Source organism: Apostichopus japonicus, chromosome 20 (assembly GCF_037975245.1).
Source record: "Apostichopus japonicus isolate 1M-3 chromosome 20, ASM3797524v1, whole genome shotgun sequence".
NCBI classification, from domain to species: Eukaryota; Metazoa; Echinodermata; class Holothuroidea; order Aspidochirotida; family Stichopodidae; genus Apostichopus; species Apostichopus japonicus.
This window is the reverse complement of record NC_092580.1, coordinates 18,948,174-18,973,773: the sequence shown is the minus strand read 5'-3', so window position 1 is coordinate 18,973,773 and position 25,600 is coordinate 18,948,174. Positions and strand designations below refer to the sequence as shown.

Here is a 25,600-nt window from a genome sequence, read left to right as displayed (position 1 = left end):
ACTAGTTGCTGAAAGTTGAGCAATTTTACCCAAATGATGATCACAAGAAGAGTTATAAAAATATATAGATCCAACTTTTTGCTGTTTATTTTTTTTGATTATTAAATATTTTAGAATAAGTTTTCAACTAAACTTCACATCTTCTTCTTTAACTGAGAGCCAGATAAATAAGTGAAGCTCTTTACATTTCCTTTCTCTAATTTAATTAGCTTGTTTAATTTCAAATTTCAATTCAATTAAAATACAATTTGAGCTATTCAGTAGTTCTTACAAGTGACATTTTTTTCTGTTCAAAATTTTATGGTAATAATGCCAGTAATTTTTTTTAAACCCCTTGAGTTTTGAAAAGTCTAGTGAACTGCTGAACTAGTTGCTGAAAGTTGAGCAATTTTACCCAAACGATGATCACAAGAAGAGTTATAAAAATATATAGATCCAACTTTTTGCTGTTTATTTTTTTTGATTATTAAATATTTTAGAATAAGTTTTCAACTAAACTTCACATCTTCTTCTTTAACTGAGAGCCAGATAAATAAGTGAAGCTCTTTACATTTCCTTTCTCTAATTTAATTAGCTTGTTTAATTTCAAATTTCAATTCAATTAAAATACAATTTGAGCTATTCAGTAGTTCTTACAAGTGACATTTTTTTCTGTTCAAAATTTTATGGTAATAATGCCAGTAATTTTTTTTAAACCCCTTGAGTTTTGAAAAGTCTAGTGAACTGCTGAACTAGTTGCTGAAAGTTGAGCAATTTTACCCAAACGATGATCACAAGAAGAGTTATAAAAATATATAGATCCAACTTTTTGCTGTTTATTTTTTTTGATTATTAAATATTTTAGAATAAGTTTTCAACTAAACTTCACATCTTCTTCTTTAACTGAGAGCCAGATAAATAAGTGAAGCTCTTTACATTTCCTTTCTCTAATTTAATTAGCTTGTTTAATTTCAAATTTCAATTCAATTAAAATACAATTTGAGCTATTCAGTAGTTCTTACAAGTGACATTTCAGAAAAGTATGTTTAACTTTTGTGTGTACTAAACTGCATTAAAAAAGTTGATGCAGAATATTCCATTGCAGTAAATTCACACCTATTTGTTCAAAGAATTCTGCCAAAAGTCCAATGGCATTCTAAAAATTCACTAGTTTCCATACGTTAACTCATGTCTTGTAACTTTGCCCCAAAATTTGACACATTTCATAGATCAAAATGAAATATAAAACAGCAACACCTTTTCCACGGCCAATTTCCGTGGTTGCAACGATATTATGTTTCAAACTTCAGTATTAATTGATATTGTCCTACTTACATACCATTTTCATTTATATGAGTTTAGAACTGATATAAAACACAAATGAGGTTAGGTTCATTTATTAGTAATACATCACCATTTTTACTCTTTATAAGGGTGGTGAGGCTACAAATCTCCTTGTCATAGCCCAACACCCTTATAAACTCCATTGTGCGGTACACACGCTCATAGTATATCCAGTACTTGTCTCTGATCAAAATTGATGGGATGTGTGTGTTTGTGTGCCTTGAGAGTCATCTCTCTGGTACCATTTTTCATTTTGACAGATAGCTTCTGGAGAAAAAACTAGTAGAAACTTCCAGAATTTTGTGTTTATAAATACTTAATTTCCTTGGCTCGCTAGCAGTAATATTTAAATTGGTGTTTACAGCTTTCGTGGTGACAACGGCCGCATTCATGACAAGTTCACTTACATCAAACTTTGTGAGAGCTAGCTGTAGGACACTGTATAAAATTTTCTGATTCAGAATATTTTAAAGATTAGTTTTGTCAAAAATATTGCACAGCCGGAAAGCCTTCTCTCTGTCTTCATATAATATTTCACAATATGATGAATTATTTTCTTTTTTGGTCATATTACTATTTGATATAAGGCAGAGTTTTTTCCAGTTTTTTAAATTTCATTAAAATGTAATTACTTTAATTTTTTATGTTTGCCTGTAATTTCCAGTTAATATCTCAGCAAGATTTTACTTTTAGTACATTATTCATAACTATAATATTCATAATAGCACTTGCATGTATGCTTGTGCTTTAAAGGTCATTCCTATAATTGGAAAGGGAGATGAGGTGGGAGAGCGTTGTTGGAGATATCGATTGTGGGGGAGGGGATAGTCAAATTTAAACTTCTAAACTGCTTTAACCTCCAAACTTAAATCATCATATTTACAGTGAAATCCTGTGATAGAACATGATTACGAAGGTTTTTGTTTCTCAAGGACAGAAAATACCGAACATCTCCTGGTGTGCGCTATTGTTTAGTGAAGTTAAACATATTGTTTGGGAGTTCTTACAATGTACGTAACAAACAAAAACCTTTTCCGCCTTTGCCAACGGTGACCCGCTTTATAGCGTTTCACTACAGTCATGCGTCAGTAGAGAACTTATAACTTATAAAAGGATACAAAATGGCCCTAACAATCATGTGACTGTAAACCTTCTATGTCGCAACTCTCTCAATATACGGCTCTATGTCCTATCTAGTTAACAGCCTCTAGTATCCTATACAAATCGTTCATATAATTATTGAAAAGAAATCTTTCAAACATTTTCAAAGTTTCACATTAAACAAACTGTTTTAAGCACCTTAACTTGTATTTTTCTAAACCACTTTTTCCTTCCGCCAAACAGCATATACGGAACCTTGAACAAGTCAATCACCCAGTGCATTAAATGTATTCAAGTTCATCTGCATGGTGTGTTCACATGCAGCTCGCCAGGGAATTATTGAGTGTTCAAAGTTTATGTAGCATTTTCAATTTCAAAGGCTCTGAAATTTCTTATCAATTATTGAATTTACTATAGTTTCTGTGTGGAAAACTGTGATACATCTTTACACTTATTTTAGCAGCCTTTATAATTTTGTAAAGCATTTTTTTCGAGATGCGATACTGGATAAATTATTCCCTGCTAACTGTTCACTCTCAAGAATCAAAAGATTCAAATGAGAGAAAAATCATGGAATTAATGCTCATAAATTTCACTTCTGTTCAACCGAGTCCAGTATAATTTGACTTGAGCATGGTTGAGAGTTTATAAGACAATAAATACAGACTTATTTTAGACTTTTGTAAAATCTGCCAAACAACTTGACCCGATGTGACCACACTGGCCATATACTCTATTATCTCTTCAAGTCTGAAAATATCACCAGGTTTCTTTCCCCTGTGTACTTGATATTTTTATGCTCCTTGCATTCAATTTCGATCAATTTAATATCTCAGCAAGCAGAGAAAAGTAATTACAAAACCACATGGTAATACTATGATTTCACATTTTGCTTAAAGGAATATTCTGGTGGCTGAAGTTGATTAAAAAAAAATATCAAAAAAAAATGAGAAATTTCTGCATCTTTAGGTCAAAACCACAAACCCATTGCATTTTGTATGGCAAAGATATGGGTTTGTATTTTGGGGGGTGTTTTTTGCTTCAAATTTGGTTATAATTTGTGAATGCATCTGCATGGACAACAGCAGATTTCATCATCACCATTGAACTGTAAATGGTTTTTGTTTTTCTTCATATAATATTTTAACTGCTCATTTATCCACAGAGAAAACTAAAATATCTACAAGAAAAAGTTTCCTTTTTGATGACATTATAAATACAGAAAACATATTGATGACTTACAACAAACTTTCCAATACATGGACATTAAAAAAATAGAGCAACAAGAATAGGACAGTTCAGCTGTTGAAGAATATTCTCCCATGATAACAGCGGTCCTACTTTCATCCAGGAGCTCCCTGGAAGAATATATGCTTCAGCCAGCCAGAATACAGTTACTTTCATCTAAGAGATCTAACAACTACAACAAAGTTTATCTCCTACCTCTCCTCTTCCCCCATTGGTTCTTTCTTCTCTCCACCCTTTGTCAACTAATCCTATTCCATCAATCTCTTTTGTGTTCACTTTGCTCATCATTAACCTATCTGTATTTTGTGCTTGTATTTTGTGCCTTGTATTTTCTGTTACTTGTCATTCAGCCTCTGAAGAAGATCCTGCTAGGATCGAAACATCAGGCCCACATACTTTTACACTACTACTACTACAAAAGTGGAATATTTTTCTCTCTAAGTTAAGAGAAGTGTCAGACTGCTTGGCACCAGAATATCCCTCTAAGTTTTAATATACATGAGGCAATCCCACTGTTGGTCATATCTGCTCAGAGTCATTAGCACTGAGAATAAGTTGTATTAAATAGCTTTAATGTTCTAATTGTAATATTCCACATATCTCACCAATGTGTAGGCCGTTATTTATGAGTACTCAAGAGATAGATCTAGTGAGGCTAATTACTACATAACTTAGCGAATATTAATGATTCGATCGTCCTAGATGCTACCATACAGGCAACCACAGAACTATTTTCAAGAGCAAGCTTTACCTTTATGAAGGAATTCGCATAAAATTGCAGCAATTTAAGTAGAATTTGGTATAGTGGGATTTTCAAGGTTAATTACAGAAGTTCATTTAGATACAACATACAGTTCCCTAAGAGTTTTGTTGTTTTCTTTCATCTTACAAATATTGATGATATTTATTCTCTTATTATTTTTTTCTCAGGCGTGTCCCCTTTGAAGATGATTAAAGTTTGAAACCTATATTTTATTGACAATTTGACAGCTGCAGAGACTCTTTAAGCCCAGGCTACACAGTGTGCTTTATATCTTCAAATGGCAAATAATAATTACAGTCAGTAATTACAAAACCTGCCATATCTGCTGAAAATATTAAGGGGGTGGGCTATTGTAATACATAACATATCAAGTCTGGATTCAACCAAATCTCGAATATATTGCAATAACCACATTTGCAATAATCATAAATTTCAGTTTTTTTTCTTCATTTGAATGAATCTTAATTTCTCTCTTATACCTTAAATATTGCTGCTGTGAGATTTAACCTAGATAGTTCTTAAACTCATGGGATTTTTAGAGATATATTACTATAGAGTTTTGTGTGTCTTTTTCCTCTTTATTTTTTTAAATATTATTATTATTATATTTTTGGCTTCTGGGTTCTGGTCAGTAAATCTACCAAACCTAGCATGTAATTGATAAAGTAAATATCCCTTTCTGCTTTTTTGTTTTAACCAAGCAATTAATGAGCAAAAAGTACACAATGATTCTGTTGGGTTCTCAACATTCCATGGCCTAGGCACTCAATATTTTAAAACTACCAACTTTACTATGTATCTACAATGAAATTTAAGTAGGAAAAATTATGAACAATATTGTTATTGGAGTTTTGTAGTGAATGTAATCAAAGCATTATCAAAGTGAATTCAAAATGCTGCCATATGATGATGTTTGTAGTTCATAAAGGGCTAAGGGGGAGGTGGGAGGGGGCAGGCACGTAGCCAAGGGGGGGCAAAGGGGGCAGCTGCCCCCCTTGAGCATATTTTTATTATTTTTTTTTTAATGTTTTTATGATATTGCTAGTATTTTCAAAAGAGAAAATGCTAAGATGCAACTTACAAGGCCTGGGAAGTGCCATTTCCAGCGATCTGGGAGGCATTTTCAGCCAAAATTTTCTTGTACGCTTCGTGTCAACCATGGTGGCGCTACGCTTAGATAGTTTGCAATGCCGAATCTACAGTTTCGCCCCTCCCTTGGCAAATTCCTGGCTACGTGCCTGAGGGGGGTAAGGGGCAGGTGGGAGGGGGGTAAGGGGGAGGTGGGAGGGGGTAAGGGGGGTAAAGGGATCTGATGGCATCTCTATATGACCAACCACATTATCATAGCATTTTGTACAGCAAAGGTACAACTTAATATACTTTGGTGATAATTTCTGTAAATGCAAAGGGAATCAGCAGAATGAATGCTGTCAATATATTAAATAGAGCTCCCAGGTCTTGAACTTTATAATATTCAAATAATTTTCCAGAGAGGAAAATAATGTGCATCCAAATTGTTGCACTTTTTGAAAATAATATTCTAATTACATAAAAATTGACAAGTAATCAAGCAAGCCAAAGGGATCAGTAAATTTTTTTTTTTAACTTTTTGCAATTCGTGGATTCCCATAAAGTTCAAATTTACTAAACCTACAAAGTGGGCCTACTACTCAATATAAGCTTGTCAATAATTGATCAAACATAGACAAACTGTACAGATTTTTATCAAGTGAACATTCATTTAATAGTATATAAATGAATTTTTCAAGCGAACTGTTTTCCAATAACCATTAAAGAAATTGAAAATAAATGACATGACACTGTTATCATTTATCACATTAATGTTACACTCCCGCAATCCTCTTCCAGACTAACGGTTAAATTCATTAATTGGGTCAAAAAACAAGCATTGCTAAATATAACGTAAACATGGAAATGATCCAATCATAGATTACCACACAAATTAGCCCGAAGTTCTATAAAAAAAAACAATTTCATTTTGAAAAGTTTTCTTTGTATTATAACTTCAGTCAATTGTGAAATGATTTTGATCAATTAATCACGGAAAAAAAAACCACACCAAATAGTCAATATGGAATCACTACTGATTTTGTGTTAAATGTGTTCATTAATGGCAGTGCTAAATCCAGACCCATGGACAAAAAAATTGCAGCAAAAATGAAATAAAACTTTTTCTCTAGTCAATTATATATTCATTGGTTGGAAAACCCCTGGAGATTGTTTTTGTTTTCAATCAATACATAACTTTCATCTTCACAAGGTAACCAACATTTGGTGGGAAAAAAAAATTGCCAATCTATCACATAAATACAGGAAGTCACCCTTCCCTTTCCTAGTCTCTTTGCAGAATATATTATTCAAAATTAAAAATAAAATAAAACCAAAATTCTTTACACACATATCTATTGACAAAATTATGAATGATCAGCAGCGCTTGGTGGATCCAAGATTTTTCAAAAGGGGGAGGTGGGGGTTGGGGAGGGACCCGGGTACCATGCATGTTAGTTAATGAAATCTCTACTGAAACAAGAAGAAGGAATTCCTTGCACCAATCGTTCTAAATTTTTTTTTTTAGCCAAATTACAGCTAACTTTTTACTTGCCACAAAAATTTGCAGAAGAGGAGGCCTCACCCCCTGGGCCCACTCCCTTCATCCATTTATATTGTTTTGGGTGTTCAAGGAGCTTAAGTCTGCATTTGATCAGAAACTTCAACAACCTTGAGAGTTATCTTTCACCTAAGGCCACAACTGATCAATTTATAAGACATCGTCCTAGATAAAACATAAAACAAATGCCAAATGAAGGTTAATGATCATTGATCGTCAACTCATTTGATTTCATTGTTTTGAATTACCAAACTTTATTGGCCAAGCTCAAGAACTACACTATTACAGTTTTATGTTGTCTGGGAACAAACAGACATCGAAATATTTGTTCCCCCACCCCCCCCCAACAAAAATGGCTGTACAGTATATTGCTTAGAACACTATAAATTCAAATCTATTAATAAAATCCATTCTTATGAGAGTTTCAAAAACATCTCATCAAATGATAAAAGAAAGAATTGTTCAAATCTAATACCAAATGAAATTGTGGTTATAAAATGAGGCCATTGAAAGTAAAAAATTCACTCTTATCAGACACAATTATATTAGTCAGCCTCATTAACTACACTCTTTGGGGGGGGGGGGAAGGTGAGAGGGGGCAGTAGGGTGGTTTATTATCAAAATTTTGTTTTACAGTAATTGATTCAAACTGCTGTTTAAAGAAGTTGGTGCAATGTGGAGCAAAGTTGTATATTCACACTTACATAGACCAAACTTTCTTAAAGATAATTTTTTAATTTTAGAACTGATCGAGTATTAGACATTGATCCATAAGCTTGAAAAGTAGCAATATTTAAGAGAAGACATATAGTCAATCACTACAGCAGGAAACATGGTTACAGTATTTTACTTATCTTTTTTGAATTTTCTTTTCAATTTAAACCTCATTTTGTAAGATTTAATTCAGTGAATCTGCTATATAAGCTAAGACTGACATATTGTGAAATGTGTGAGTTTTGTTCATAATATATATACTGCATGGAAATGGCTATTAAACCCATTCCTTTCTGACAAAGTAAACTATAGTTTTTCATAATCAGCTTAAAAACTGACTTTTTATCCAATTTTAAGGTACATTATATAGAAATAAATATCAAGTGAATAAATTCATGCAGCTTAATAGATGGTGGCTATAAACATGGCCATCATTCTATCAAATATTCCTGTCTATTCCTTCCACATTTATTACTTCATGTAAATAAAATTTTGATCCAATTATAAAGCAGAATTAATTGATCAGATCTGAATGCAACTGAGCCGAAACATAAATTTGATTACACTTTACAACAACTGGTAAAAGTTAGTTTTGAGCAATATTTGAAGGGTGCGGAAGGAAATTACAAAAGATTTGGTCCACTGGAGGGTTGGTTAAATTAATTTGAAGAAATATGGTTCTCAAGTATTAAAGAATATGTCCAAGACAAATATTTGTGTTTTTTTTCCTGTGGTAATTGAATTATATCCTGGGGTAGGGCATGATCAAGGATCCACAAGGGTTGTGTATAAAGGATTGAAAAAGTTGATGGCATGTCTTTTCGCTGCCAACACCCTTTTTTTTTTTTGGAGGAAAATGTCACCTATGTCTCTCAAAGAATGACCGTAGAAATGGCACATAATGCCACAATACCTTTTAACTTAATGTGTCCTCACTGCCCTTTCAATTTACCATATCACAGTGTTGGACTGCATATTTGTTAAAAGACAAAGCTTAATATTAGCTTGTCTAAAGAGCCTGTAAGATATCAGAGGAGCAAGCACTTGTTTTACCATGAAAATAACTGGGAAACCTGACTTTTTCTTTTCATAGTCGAGGATTATGTTTCATTCCGTATTATTTTCTGCATGTTTCATTATTCTATGAAAATACTGTAAAAAATTCTGAGCCCTCAGTGCCCCTATTGAAAATTTAAACTTTACCCCATTGTGTCTTTCAAGTTTACTCTTCTATGTGCCCCATCAATCCCCACCCCCCCCATTTTGTCCCTCTTCCTGCAGTCCCATTAGAAGAATGTTGCAAAAGATGTACAACTGCATTAACTTGTATTAAAATAAATAAAAACTTGTATTCCTATCTCTTTGACATAATATGTAGTCCATGATGGAAGGTGAACATGAGTTCATTATGACATAAAACCGCTTTCAACTTTATATAACCCTTAGTAAATTTCATGTTAGATCTTACAATTTCTTTACCCTTGTAGGTATCATATGCTACCCAAAGATTATATCTGTGTCAGTTGACATGCTAAGATTATATATGGTTTGAAATTACATAAACAATAATATTAATTTACATCTAAATTATCATCAAAATTTTGTGAAAATCTTACAGTAGACATCATCTCCCCATGTGACAAGGCGTTGAAATTATCACTTCATCGTGGTTCATTTTCTTAATTGGTCAAAGTTTTTTTAAATTCTATTTGACTATTTTTTTCTTCTAACCTTTGAGTGCCCTCTCAACCAGGCTGTACGATATCAAGAACTCTATCTGTACCATGTATCTTAATACCATCAATTCAAATTTCTGTTACCGATTATAATCTTCTCAAATGACACAACTTTAATATACATAATCTGTTAATCATGATTGTGCGATGGTTACTATTACATCTCTGCTGTTTATGTAGATCAGCTCATAATCATACTCGTACTTTCAAGGACAACTACTGAGACCATATGCATATCACTCAATCATCATCTTATTAAAGTTTGCGCCTAAACGTCCTCTATAATTTTGCCTTCATCCCGAATAAAAAACAGTGCACAGTAAATCACCAAACAACCTTTAATGGAGATCCAGTGTTGGACCTATTCCGCTCTCAAGGACTTGTGTGCTTCACCTGATGTATGACTGTCACGATCACATGGCTATGTGCTCTAATAAGGGGGGGGTGGAGGGGGGCTGGGGTTGAGAGTGGATCAAATTATTTGGTTTTCAGGCCCATGGCTCTATCTTGTCTGAAAAACTTGTCTTAAATAGTACTGTACATGTATGCCTACAGTCACACATTTTGTCATTCTTGGAAGAAACTCTTAAAAAAAAAAAAATTGGGGTATGATACTTTGATGATACACTATGATGATTTGTTGTTGGAGATGACAATTTGTTTAATTGGAATTGAAGTGTTGGTCGGTTAAGTGACAATAAATGCATAACATGATGCAATCTATAATGAATGGTTGGATTGGATAAGTGGCTAATCAAGAATCCATATTATTGAGAGCTCTGAATTAATTATCCAGGTTTTTCTGTAATCTCAGTGCTTAACAAGACAATGCACCTGACCAGGCATCATGCCCGTGTAGGGCTGGCATTAAAAAAGCCTCTTTTTATCCAGTTTTAAAGGGCCACTTTAGACTTTATGAAGCAGCGTTTTAAGCAATTCAGCTTCTCTCATATAGGTACACTACGTGGCTACATTTTTAGCATTCTAAACTATTAACTGCTTACCAGGCCGATACATATATTATCAAATTAATTTCTCGGAAAAATTCATGTGCTCACTATTGTTTAGTTTTCCTGATCTCATAAATTGAGAAATTATCGATATATACCTGATTTGGTAAATTCATTATTACGGTAAAAATCATCTTAAATAAACTGGCAACAAGCACAACTACAAACTTCATCTTTTTAACAATTGGAATACCTGATTGCTATGCATAGCAACAAAAATTAACACAGAAGAGTTAAAGCAAACTACTCTATAACAAAAACCCATGTCAACTTTGCTCTAGTACTAAGCACCAATGGCAGCTTGCACCTATGTTTTATATGGCTTGTAAGCAAACTTCACATCTTCACTCAATCTCAGAAACAATGAGAATGTAAAAGGAGCTGAGTTCATTATTGTTACGGGTTGTCCATAAACTGGGAACGTCTCCTAACAACAACAGTTTGTGAGAAGTGTTCTACAACCGATTCCATAATCTGACTTACGTCACCACCACGTCATTCCTTTCTAAAACTGCAAACATTTTGCTAAAAATACTCACAAATGCCTGCTTCATTAATTTGATACCTTGAGGATCATGTGCTGATGTCATCAGACATTCATAACACTTAATTTGATCAAAAAGGGTAAAAAATAAACGGTTTCTTTTTTTCTATTTCTATTTATCGAGAGGGCAGGGATGGGCTTTTAAGAATATAAAAAACAATTTTACTTGCTGTTTTGTACGATTATGAGAATGGAGAAAATAAAAGAAAGAAAAGAAAACCATTTGTTTGCCCCTGGCGTTCGTTCAAAGATGAAGATGATAGCAGGGAGGGAAACTGCTCGATACAAACAAGCAGCGGAAGTTTTCATCTACGAAAGATGATTCTGGAGAGTAGCATCAAATAACTGAAGAAAAGACTTATTGGATCCTTGATCCAGTGACAGCTGCTGTGATATATGTTATATCAACCATCTCAGCAACATCAAGGACAAATTTTTGTAAGCAATCTTAAATAATCAAAGGATAAATATTATATACGATACAGACATGTTAAGTAGTACCACAGGGCATTAATTGAAAACATTCATGTTGTACTTGATTCGATAACAACTATGTAAGACCAAAAGGTGTAAAGATATAATATGAAGTTTGCTTAAGGTCCATAAGAATGAAGACATTCAAGAACAATGTGCAAGAGTTTAATTTCTTGACTGAACTTTTCAATGGAGCAAATATTTGATTTTACTCAACATAATTGCATGTGCTCACACAAATGTTTTAAACACCTTGCTCTGTTTTTGTTGTTGTTTTCTCCTTTTTCTTCATTGGAATTTTCCTTTAAATTAAAAAAAGAAAAGAAAAGGGGAAGGGCATCAAAGCATCCCATTAGATAACTAAGCTGCAGTCACACTGTCCCCCTTAGGCCCCTCCTCCACTGGGCCACAAATTTGACACCCAACCTGCCAACTGGACTTCCTACTTCTGGTTGAAGCCCGCTGCATGGCAATTACATAGTGAAAAGTTATAAATACAGTGCTTCACAGGACATTGGTATTAAGTACAAGAAGTAAAATCAATGTTCTGCTCTATGGGTCGTTATTGTAGCAAATAAAAGTCTCAAAATGGTCACAAATTGTTCCACCTCACCATTTAACAGACCCTCTCAAATCCTAGGACGTTCAGGCGGGGGCCCTCTTTTTGAGGCTTTCACTATTATATATAGTATAAATAATTATTAAAATGTACACCGGCTTATTTCAAGCCTTCTCTTCTCGATAAGTGTTCAGAGGATAACGAGGCAGGGGTGTGAATTCGCTCCCATTCCTGATCCTGGGACCGCCATTTAACGTCCCCATCCGACGGACAAGAGTGTATGCCCAAGCATCTGACCACTTTCTCAAATACTGAGTTAGGCAAAGGCACCCCATTGCCATGATGAACAAAGTTGTTTTAACACCCACACCCCCCCCCCTCCCCTTCTCCACAGGCCTGCTCTGAACACTGTCTCTTATTGAGAGACATATCAGCAATTCAAACTTTTTCAAATATATTCAGATATATCTGGGAATATTGTACAAGGTTAAAAATAATCTTCAAAAAAGTACATTTTGTAAGAATTTACCTATTTTTGGCAATGTAATCAGTCAATACTGCAGCCACTTAAATGGGGTGCATGAGGTAAAACTTTGCTTGGTTTGTTTTACTACATCTGTCTAGTATTAAATAATATCTTCTCAAAAGTTTTGAGTTTGAACTATGTCACACTTCAATTTCTGTTTATTGAATCCCTGAAGGTACAATTAAACCAAATCTGACTATATAAAGATATAAATATATATATATATATCTAAATATATATATTTATATCTATAGGATTTACAGCTAAAAATGTGCATGTTTTCATCAATGAGATATTACTTAATCGTATCCTTTGATTCAAGATTACGTTCACCCACATGACTTCTGACGATACAAGTTGTTGAACTGAACTGAGTTCATCATTCTTATTCTTCTCCTTCGTTTGAATACTATTTTATCGGCTAGAATTAGCTCCAAACTTTCATCCTGGAAAATTAAGTCTTGCTCAGTATTTAAAAAAAAAGGTTTTCTTTTTAATAACAAAATTCCCACATGTTTGTTTTCAACAAGCCAGTAACAGCTCCCTGTTTGCATAACATAATTGGATGCCCACAGTTTTTCAGGTAAATGCACACGAGCCTTTCCAAAGCTGAGTAATTGAAGGCGAGAATATGCGCACAGTACTGGAGAAGTTAACATATATGTGTTCCAATGGGATTGTCATCCACTGTGAAACAATTTTCAAGTCAGCCAAGATAGGAGAGAAGCACTGCCAAGATGCTTTACATATATATAGAGTAATAACTTACTTTCATGAAGTTGACAACCTTTATAACAACATTGAAAAACTTTTGCAGATCTCTACATGTAAGTTCCTTGATGAGAAAGTAAATTACAGAGGGGCCGGCCCCCTTAAAATTCAGCAAATCTATCTTGTAAAGCTTTCAAGGCTGAGTTCGGTGTGGCAGAGAGAGCAGAAGATATTTATACGTTGAACGATGCTGAAGCAAAAGAAAACTATTCACACTGCCTTAAACCTTTTTCCCAGCTGGAAAGTGAACCTCTTTCTAGGAAAAGAGTGTGTCCCTACTTCTAGGAAAAGTGTGTCCCTACTTCTAGGAAATGTGTGTTCCTACTTCTAGGAAAGCAACAAGCGCAACAAAAATGGTATCATATTCAAGAGAAAGCTAAATCTAGAGTCATGCTGGAATCAAAATGTTATTTCATAATGATATTGCTGATTGTGATGCATTTCTTGCAACAATCTCAATAATTAATTGAACCATTCCAGCTATGTAAATGTGATGATATGGAATTTGTATCGATTACACTCTGTTTAAGCCAACATTTTTACTTCCAGCCAATTTTTAAGTATGCTTACTTAATTTCGGTACTAATTTGTGTAAACCAAGTGTAATTAATAACATACCTTATGTTAATGAAGTTGGTGCTGTTTCATGAAAAATGCTCTGAACCCTTTCTTTAGTATTTAAAGGAGTGTAGCAACTATTCAACCTCTTCGTACAGTAACGTACAAAACTCACAATTTTTTTCACAAATAGGGCTTAATTCCCAGGTTAAGTCTACTCCTGCTGTGAAGTTGATTGCAGTCTCAGCCTAACCCTGATAATTCCATTGAGAAGATTAATATTTCAATTATATTTCAAACTATGATATATGTAAGCAGATTCTTGAAAACTTTTGAATGTTCTAAGCATCTGCATGGCCCAGCTATAATGCAACAAGCAATTACAACATACAGTTTGGCTCCTATCTTTGCATAGGAAATATTGCCACAAACATGGCAACTTCAGAGAGCTTTAATAAGGTCTTTAAATACAAAAACAAAACTGAAATTAACTAAATGGAAATAACTAGGTCAAGGTAACAACCTATAGAACGAACCATTGATTTTGGTATTGATCGATATTTCATTCCTTAACTAGCAAATAATATCAAAACAAGAAAAAAAAAAACACAAAAAACCGAAAATCGGTCTAAAGTATCTGGACCAGAAACCCGTGAAAAATGATCATGTGGATTTCATTACTATAGTAATTTACTAAAATAATTCTGAAACACATTTATAATTGTTTTAATGGACCAGAGCTTTCACTTTAATCTGATCTCACTTTATATCAAGAAATTGGTTTCCCTTAAAAATTTAAGCCTTATTCCTCTCAACGGCACATATGGACATAAAGCTTTCACTTACCACTGTTCAACACAAATTCACACTAATCTATTTGTTGATAATTTGACCCATATTTTAATTGTTGGTATGAAATTGAAGAAAGATACCTTACTTTAATAAGTTCCTTTATTGGGAGGGTGAAATTGTGTATAAATATCTGGATATATTGAAAAGACTACAATTCTTTGAGAAATGTCCCAGGGGGGCTGCATGACCTTTTCATATAATCAACACTTTATAAAAGCTGTTCAATGTGTTGACTTACAAAACTATCATGATATGAATCTTAGGAAAATTGATGCATTCACAGCATTTTAGCATTTTAAGTGCAGCAGTTTATCGACCCTGCATTTTGAGATGCAACAGAGAGGGTAAACTCTGAAAAGAACTTGGAGAAATACTAATGGTGGTGCAGGCCTCAAAATTCAGTCTATTTTACTGGCTAAAATGCTATTGGCTTTTGCTGTTTGCCAGTAGAAACACAGGGCACTTGCATTTAGGCGTTACAGACTTTACAAAATGTGTAGAAACAAATTTGTTGCTAACAAATAATTACTAACCTCTCACTCTCTTTGTTCAGTAAATCATAAACAGAAAATTGACTGAGAAATTATAATTTCATTTTAAAAGAAGAAAATTTCCAAGTTAATGGAAAGATGAGTAAGTGGACAGTGGCCCAGAGTGTGGGGGGGGGGCAGTGCTGAAACATTCCAGTCATTAAGTTTAGGTAAAAGGAAAGAGCAATCTTAAAACAAGATGTATAAAAAAAAATACATTTTCTGACCCAATATTTAGCTACTTTATAAAATGTTTTTTGCAACTTAAGCAATGGTAATTGGATGATTATGTACAAGCATTACTAGCAATTATATTTAAAATATATAATTCACATCATGCCTCATATAATGATCTTACAATCACTTATGTTGGCTGCAAGATTTTAAAAAAAAATAAAAACAGCAGGTGTTGTAATTGAATTTGTACACATATTTTGGCGAGCTATGAAGCATCAAGATATGTTTCTATCCAGATAACCACTGCATTACATTTTAATAAGTTTGTATTTTCTTGCTATAGTCACATTACGTCCAAAACTTATTCTTTGTGTTAGTCCTTTGTCATTGCAGTAGTAGACTGTACTTGACATTTTGTAACTGACTTTAGTATGCAATGCATTCTAAGTGATTTGAACTTTGATCTTCAATTTGATTGAGACTCAGAAACAATGACTTGTGAAAATTATGCTGCTGCACACAAGATTAACAAGTAGCCTGATTGCTTCATTTATATTATGTGAGTCATGTTACCATGGTAACAGGATTTTGAAGGAGTATATCAGTGAGCAGCTAAATACTAAGAGCTGATTATGAAAGCATAAAATTTCAATACGATGAAAATATTCTTGAGATTTGACTAAATCAGAGATTTGCCACATATCTACGTATGCATCGAAGTAAGATGTTTCTGTGGTTGGAGATATGAAAAGACAGTACTATTGATGGGTTATAAAGTCCAGACCAAGTTAACCATGCTCATGTGTAGCAATTCTTTTCAATTTTGAAGTGGGGAACTTGTGATACATCTTTTGACATAATACAGCAGTGATCACAAGATAAGTCCCAATGTAAGGCGATTGGGGTTAAGAGTGGATCAAGTTGTATTGTGTTCATGCCTGCCAGACCTATCTTGGGTGATTTTTCTTAAAAGTAAAGATATTTATAAAACATTAGTTCATAAAGAAGAATAAACAGTTTTTTTTTTAGGGTCTACTTACATCGTATAGAATATCTGTCCACCCTTCCATTGTGATACACTGAAACACAGTGAGCATGGCAAGACCTATATTGTCGAAATTGGTGATTCCGTTGTTTGGACCTTCCCATTCGCCTCTGCATTGTGTGTTGTCATTCCATTCCCAGCAACTGAACCCAGTACCGCATGGATGAGGATCACCAAGGGCTATCGTATCTGTAGGCAAAAAAGATCAATGTTACATATATATTAATCTGCTAGTCTGCTAGAGCATACCATGTGTGATGATATTGTATTATATTGATAATCTTAGCAGTACGTGTTTTTGGCCTTTACGGCCTTCTATATATTATTCTGCCTTCTACATGTGATATACTTAGGTTTGTTTTGCTGGTTGTGTTTTGTTGTTTAAAACCTCATTAAAGGTCTGTAATCAAGTGTATCAGTCATCGTCATTATTACTACACCATGGGCTTGAAGGAAACATTTGTAGCACAACTTAGTACAATAGGATGAGTATCAGGTTCAAGTACAATTATACCCTTGGTATGAGAACAGGTATGAGTACTAAACTCTACCGTAATGATGATGACCACCATGAGGGCGACAAGGTTTAAACATGTCATCCAAGACTAAAAACACAATTGTAATCCTATTGAGTTTGGTATTGCATCTGAGGAACTGGCCTAGTGGCCAGCTCTGTATTAGACTAAATCTAGTCCAGTTTTACTCTAACTGATGAATTCATCCGTTTAGTACATCATTTCCACAAAAAATAAAATTAAAAGTGCTTACAGAATTACAACCTAACTGAAAGTAGTGGTTTATAATAGTCTACAAACATATCAAACTTAATTTGGTGGCTAATGTCATATTTTAATGGATTAATTTTAAGCAATATTTTAACTGTCTCTCTATGTCCTAGTCCAACAGAGAAGGATACCTTTCCATAGCTATATATTGTACGAACAGAGTTCTAGAAAGGTCTTGATATATTTGGCTACCTGAACAGAAGCCTAAGTAAACAGCAAACTAGGCTAAATTAATCAGATGCCACTGTGTAGCTAAGAAATCAAACTGTTTAGTCTAAGCTTTCTTGTGTGTATAACGTCAGAGTTACAATTAAGTTAAAAACCCTTGTTTATGGAACATATCAAGATTTAGAAAATATTTGCAGTAAACAAGAAGTTTTGTACAGTGGCAGATATGAAATGTTTTAGTCAAACTGATTTTTATTGGGAAGGTACATCCATTATAAATTTTACCAAATTACTCTTCAGTTCTTTTTAAGTTTCTTTTTCAAGTTTTATTTGAAATCCACTTTTCAATTGGAAACAATTATCATTATAGGAAATTTTTTAAACATTTGCCCATAGTATGTTAGTTAAAATCCTATAGCTTGCTACCCCATTGATTTTATTTTTCACAAAGTTTTGTTTTTCTGTCTTCAGTTTTTCTCCTGCAAAGTTTTCTTAAAAAACAGAGACAATCTCAGTGGAATGAAAGAACAACAAAAATATTTATTTACTTTTGACATTTTTTTGCATATCGACCTTGTAAATTTCTGACGATGATTTTTCACCCATGACATATATATTTTCTGTAATTTATAAATCACACCAGTTTGTTGTGACTCTTAGTAACAATGAAAAAACTTTTCGACATAATTTTGGCATTAAAAAAAGAAGACATTTCAATGATAAAGAGTTGTATACCTATACACTGTTAAACCCTAATTTGCTTCAAAGGATATTTGAATTTACTATACTCTGGCATGTGCGATCATCTGACTGAATTTTAGTGACAAAATGTATTTTTAAACGACAATCGGAGAAAGACGAGCATATTAGATAAAGGTCATGACTGCAGAAGATTGAGCCTTCGTCATCTTTTTTTCTCTTTCTCCTGTAACAATAAATGCAACCAATTACAGCCCAATTATCCTAGTGCATGATACACTCCACGCATACCAAATGAAAATGGAATGAGTGTGCGCAAAAGAGGCCTCCTTCGGGATGAAAAAAAAACAAGAAAAGAAGATAAATACAGACTTGATGAATGTGGAAAGTAAAATACTGACACTGAGCCATGGAAGGTAATGTAGGATTTATTTATCAGTGAATTTTGCGCGATAAATACTTGATCGAGAAATATCGATGCATTTGTGGGGATTTTCTGTATCATAATAATGATGATACTAACAAAAAGTAACTATTTGGAAAGAAACACTCATTGATTGTTTTTTTTTCTTTTTCTTGACATGATTGAAATGCTTATGACGTCAATATAATCGGCCGGTCTTCGCAATTGACAGAGCGCATGGACTTTTGACCAAAACTTGGCCTCTGCCAATGAAAGCAAAAGTGCAGATTGGATCAATTTTTGAGCCGACTGAAAACAAACTTGAGAATCGAAGAAACGTCAGCAATACGTGACTGAATTAACAACTGACTGTGTACTTCACGTTTTACATCAGTTGCTCCTAAATTTTAGTGTCCAGATATGGAAAAAATAAGAATAGTCAGTTTGGTAGCAAATGTCTACAACAAGTCAATTTTAAGCAATAGAATACAACTCATTTTCACAAACATTCAATGAAGACGTCCACTCATTTACAGTTCAAGGCAGCACAGGGGGATGGAGAGGGTATGGATGCAAACTAATTAAATCACAGAGGATAGAAAGAGGGGTACATGAGCCAATGGTTATAAAAATTGTATGATGGTAGTATAAACAACAAACTGATTATGGAGAAAACGGTACCGACTTACCTGTGTTATTAGTATAACAAGTTTTGTGGAGCTGACCCAAAAATAACTCCAAACCAACAATTGCGTAGATGATTATTACAAAAATGACTAAGAGGGCAATGTGTAGTAAGGGCACCATGGCACGCAGGATAGAATTAAGCACCACTTGTAGACCTGTGGAGGAAGAGAAAAGATCAATTCATATGTGAGCATGCAATAAGAATTGTTATAGTACTGCACTGCTTAAATATTTATAACTTGAAGAATACTGACTGCTGATACATACAGAAAATTAGTATTGAGATTTATGGGTAAAGTAATGTATATTTATCTTGTATCATATTCTGCCAAAAAATAGTAAATAAATTCTAGCAGTTGAAGTGGAGTCTATATTTTTAACCTCCAGCACTTACTGGTTTGTTATTTACGAAAGAAGGTACTAACCTAACTCCTTACCTATGGAGAATGGAGGATAGTGACCTTAGAAGGTGTCACTGGGGGGGGGGGGGCACAATGCAAGAATGTTACCAGCTATTAGAGAAAGGTAGTTAGGAGTGCATATAGGTAAAGGAGACAGGTAAGTGAGGAGTGGGGTAAATGGAGATATTCAGGTCGTTCAGGTCAAAACAGTAACGACGCACAAATCAATCAACAATTTAACCATCAAATATTATTACTGTTAAGAAATCATCCGCAATGAAACTTAAAAACATTTATTCTGGCATATAAAGGAAAAAACCTTTGGAAAAAATCCAACTATCCTCCTAGCTGTGCGTAATTCTGAGCCATTGGATATCTTCATTAACCTTCATAGTTGATGATCATTCTGCACCAGGGAGTTTCTCCACTACTTCGTTAACCTTATTGCCTACATGTCAGTTTTACAGGCTGTCTACTTGAGGCCACAGTTGGGAACAGATCCCAATGTTTTGGCAATAATTTTTGATGTGACTGCCTTGTAAGTGATTATGCATGTGTTATTCGCATTCATGACAAAGACAATGTTCGTGGAAACTTTGTCTATATCTATTGCATAATATTGATTTTTGTCTTCCATCTACTATCAGTGTAATTGTTATTTCGCAATTTATGTTCTTTTTTTCAAAATTTTCTTTTTAGATGCAGTTTGTGTTGGATAATGTATCTTTTGTGTCATTCAATCCATTTAATGTTCACAAATGGGTGGACCACCCACAATCTAACTAAGATATATCAATGTGGTCACAACCAGTTGGATGTGCTTTAGGGTCATGAAAACGTTTTGAGCTGTCCAAGAAAGGATATCATCCCCAAATCTATGTAATGTTTCGTTTCTTCATTTGCGTTGTTACTTCTATGTTAATGCCCACTTTCATGTGGTCACAACAAAATTTAAGAATGATAATTCTTTAGCAGTAAACAAGGCTTGACACCTTTATCAACTTAATTTTATGCTTCGATTACTTGGTAGTACTTTGTCACAACCAAGTCTGAGAGTCTAAAAACAATAACAACATTGGAATTCATGGAAATTTATGGGTACCATAGAGTTCTCAAAGAAGTATGATTATGATAGGTTGTTTAGTAGTTTATAATGTAAATGGACATGATTAATTCTTTTTATTATTACTTTTTTTTCCTTTTTTTTTTCCTTCTGATCTCATAGAGACTAACTTTAGCAATAATAAGACAAGAAAAATGATTTGTAGTAAAAAATGTTTAGGGATAATATGCAGGTATCTTTAAATGAATTACCAGATCAAAACTGACCACTAGGTATAAAAGATTTACAATTTAGTATAACTCTAGATTCACATTTATATAAATAATCTGAACTTATATTCTTAAAATTTGAATTTCACTCTTCACTTACTGGGTACTCCTGACACCAATCGTAAAGGTCTGAAAACACGGAAAGCTCTCAGAGCTTTAGGGTCGAAACCTATCTGGTTGGACCCTGTGATATCTATCATTATGCTGACTAATCTGCAAAAGAAAAATTGAAGATGGGAAAAGTTTGTACAATTGTCATCATTATGTTGAATGTAAAAGAAAACGAAAGAAAATACATTTAACACTGATGAATGGCTTCTTACATAGGCCTACCTATACAGCTAAGGTTTACTACAACAGTTTTGCTGAAATTTTCAAGGTAACAAATATTGTGTAAGAGTTGTTTGCCCTCGAGGATTTCATTATAGTCTCAGTGATGAGAAAAGCACTGAAAGCACACACAAAAAAGGATTAAAATGTAAAGGGAGAACAAAAAAAATTACACCCACACACAGATGGGTGTAAGATTAAAGGGTGATTGTTCCATGAAATATGCAGCAACTTTTTTGATAGTTAGTTTTGGGGAAACTTTTTTCTTTTTTAAAAAAAAACATACATAAAAAATATTTAAACTACTATTTCCTCAGTATGAAAAGAGAGTTATTCTGTCAGAAAAGAGATGAAAATTGTTGAAATACAACAATAACCTTAAAAAGGATCTTGAGGTGACACATTACAGGTCAAGAAATTCATTCCTGTATGTAAACAGTGAGAACTTATACACAGTGACATTGCAAAAATGACATCTTGATCATGGTAATGGTTGAGGGTCATGGTGTAGAAATAAATACAATCTTAGTAAATTGATAACAGGCTTCTGAAATCTGCTAATTTAAACAACCACTTTCAAGCATCCTTATACAAAAGGTCATATCTAGAAAACAGTACCAATTAATCTGCCTATACTCCTCCTGCTCCTCTCTTCACCCACCTACCCACCCAGCAACCCCTTCCCTTCTCCCTACTGATGTTTATACTATCATCCACCAAAGATGAAATTAATTCAGTTTTTTATTCCATGAAATATTTTTCACATTCCTCACACTGGTAAGTGTAAAGCCGTGAGTTGCATTGTAACTTTTTATCATTAGGGCCGTTCAAAAATAATCCGGTAACCGTCATTTCTATATTCATCGTCATCATCATCATCATGATCATCACCATCATCTAACAGACAAAAATATATAAAGGGCAATATTTTCTTTAATGTTTAACTTACCCTACTACCACTATAAGTGCATCAATTATATTCCAGCCATTGCGTAAATAAGCTCCTGAATGAAAGAGAAGTCCATATGCCCCTATCTTCAAAACGGCCTCTATTACAAAAATTACGATGAAAACATACTCCACGATTTCCTGAAAAGAAAAGAAAAGACACTTTTTGTTACCGTTTCATGATATCTTCCAATAAAATGCCAGGGCAATGCGTTTTCTACAGATACCACTACAGACAGTATAAACACGTCAATAAAAAGCATTCCATATCTTACTTTTTCAAGATGATAAGCATATAAATGCATTTTAAACTAATCAGGGAGTTTTCAATTTTACACAGCATGATTTGTACGGTTTATGAAGTTTATCAATAAACAACTGAAAATAAAGTTCTCTTCTCAACTCTTGCTATTCATCTTTGGCAATTATGAATACGGCTACGGCGCTAGACCCTACTAGATAAATCATTCCCTGGGAATAGCTTACATTCTTTTTTAGTTCATATACACTACAGCGCACATACATATATATATATATATATATATATATATACATATATATATATATATGTGTTCTATATATATATGTTCTATATATATATATATGTGTTCTATATGTTCTATATATGTATGTTATATATATATATATATATATATATATATATATATATATATATATATATATATATATGTAGTATTGTAGAGCAATGCTGTCCAGCATAAACTGAATGTATAAATCATGAGAGCTTCCGTGATCAGCACATTCAAGGACATATGCCCTTGCGCAATCACTTGCTAGCATGACGCAAACTTAGGCAAGCGTATGTAAGCGTGCGCAACCAGCTGCAATCATCATGCAAGCTAGTTGCGAGCATGCGCAATCATCTTGCAAGCTAGCTTTTCTGTAAGGGTAGTGTGACATATTGCACTAAGAATATATATAGTCTACAGTAGGTCTTTGAACTTTAAAAGTTCACAAAATTACGGAGAAACAAAATCCATATAAACGTACACTGACATCGAAGAAAATTTCCTCCAAAGTGTAAGATTGGATAATTGAAATTTACAGCGCACTCACATATACTACAACAAAGACAAAACAAAATGATACAAATCCTCCTTGTGGCAATGTCTTTCAAAATTTCTCTCATTTATTTTGTTTTTATATTCGATCTTCTTTATATTTGTTTCTAATCAATAATACATAATCAATCAGTCTAAGTAGAAAAAATGCTGAGAAGCTTACTAAGTAGGTAGGGTCAATGATTTGGCTGGTTTACTAGCTAGCTAAGTAATGTACCAGTGGCAATTTATACCTAGACTGTGTTTTGCCATTTTTGTCACTTTCTTCTATCTGGTTGCATATTCAATGAACAGAAAACACTGGCAAATATTAATACAATTTCAAATATTTGTTTGGCAGTGGGTATGTGGGAATAGTAGAGAGTAAGGTTAATTTAAACAGTAGAAAAACCAGACACTTCATGCATATATGTAGAGGGAAAATGCTCTCTTATTCTTTCTTTTTTTTTTCCTTTGGCATGTGTTATATGTGATGAACAGATCATATTTTTAACAAATTAATAGCAATTTATTTACTTTTTTGGAAGTGAGAATGTGCATGGGTATGGGAGAGAGGGCAGAAGGTTCATTTAACCAATAGAAAAATCAGACACTTTATGCATTTGATAACAGGAGATGCGTCCACCCCTAACCCGAACCCCTTTTTTCTGTGTTTTATGTGATGAACAGAAAATACTGGTCAATTAAATGAAGTTCAATTATTTAAAAAAAGAAATGGAATTATTGGGGGAGGAGATAAATACTTCATATTGTCATGTGAACTGAAGATGCTATTTTTTCTTCTTCTGTTGTCTCCTTGCATTTTCTGTTTTATGTGTGATGAATAGTAAAATGTGGTAAGTTGTATGCAGTTTATTGATTTGTTTGGCAGCTGGAAGGTGGGAGTAGACAACAAGGTATAAGGTATTTATATTCAAATGCTAATATGTAATGTAAAATTGTGTACAAATGTGTACAAATGTGAAATAGTACAACACATTTATAAATGAATATTTCTCCTTAACACACATGCAACCTCTCAAACTAAATACATACATGTCAGATTGCACACACACGTACTCAAAACTTAAGGTTACTAATTTCCCTCTAATATTGCTTTGAACCTTGAGAGAGCAGAAGAATATCCAGCTGACGGAAGTCAATTGAGAATGAGGACACCTCCCATGGAGTCAATCCCACTAACAGATATCATACATGAATCTCAGTTAAAAGCAGCCCTGCTCATATTGAATATCCTTCGGTTTATAGTGCTAATGCGCTGTATCATATCACAATCCATTAACAATTGCTTCTACTATGCATATATGTACTAGTTGTTCAGTCAACACAACTTTATGGGAAGCACTTCTGATCTGCCAACTCTCCCTCCCCCCCCCCCCCCATCCTCCCCAACAAACCACAAAAATTAGCCTTTTGCTGTTTATTGTCATACTTGTCATAAATTTCTTTCACATGGTAGGAAGAGTCTAACTAGTTACAGTAAATGAGAAATAATAATTCATCACAAATATTCTCAACATCACAAATCAAAGACGGTCAACTCTCATTTTACTTTGCAAACTGCAAAGAAAAAAGACAGAGAAAACACTGAAAACAAAATATCTAAAGGAGACAGATGATATGATGTTGAGCAATAAACAATTTGCCATGGGTTTTTTTTTTTCTTCAAGATATCTTAATTTAGCTCAGCTTGCAGGTCAAAATTCAGAGTTTTAATGTCAAAACTCACTGATAAAGGTAAAAACCGAGTTCACATTTGATTTTTGTCTGAAATCAATTTGCTCAATAGCAGCAATAATTTTATGTAATTGGGATTTCACTCCGATACAAGCAGGTATATAATATTATGACAACATCTAATCTAATGACTCAGTACGTGCAAATTTTTCCTTACATTTCCTAGACACAAACCAACTCTTTAAAAATATTAAAACCAATTGCCCAGGTTTTGAACATAAAATTATTTCTGCCATTATGATGAGAGATTTCTAAATTGTTAGGAAATGATAATGAAAGTGCTAACAGCATTAATTACTTATTGGACATGCCATATCCTTGTCCAGTTGTGCATGCTGTGCAGGCAAGATATTTACTTTAATCATGAACAGATTTGCTGCAAGAAAGATAGAAACACCCGATGACATTTGTCTGAGTTCAATTATTCAAATACTATTGGCTGCTAATTCTTACGACTACTGAAATACA

The 25,600-nt window shown here is 33.7% G+C and overlaps 1 protein-coding gene across 8 annotated transcripts in view; it reads right to left on the bottom strand.

The window, feature by feature from the left end:
- The window catches only part of LOC139962086 (voltage-dependent L-type calcium channel subunit alpha-1D-like), a 226,109-nt gene that overhangs the window by 105,757 nt on the left and 94,752 nt on the right, over positions 1 to 25,600 (bottom strand). For all 8 annotated transcript variants that reach the window (XM_071961947.1, XM_071961945.1, XM_071961949.1 and 5 more), the window contains exons 4-7: positions 22,315 to 22,454; positions 21,136 to 21,248; positions 19,305 to 19,457; positions 16,556 to 16,749 (exon numbers count right to left, since the gene is read on the bottom strand). In XM_071961947.1, coding sequence (XP_071818048.1) covers positions 16,556 to 16,749; positions 19,305 to 19,457; positions 21,136 to 21,248; positions 22,315 to 22,454 — 600 coding nt within the window. The remainder of the gene's footprint in view (positions 1 to 16,555; positions 16,750 to 19,304; positions 19,458 to 21,135; positions 21,249 to 22,314; positions 22,455 to 25,600) is intronic.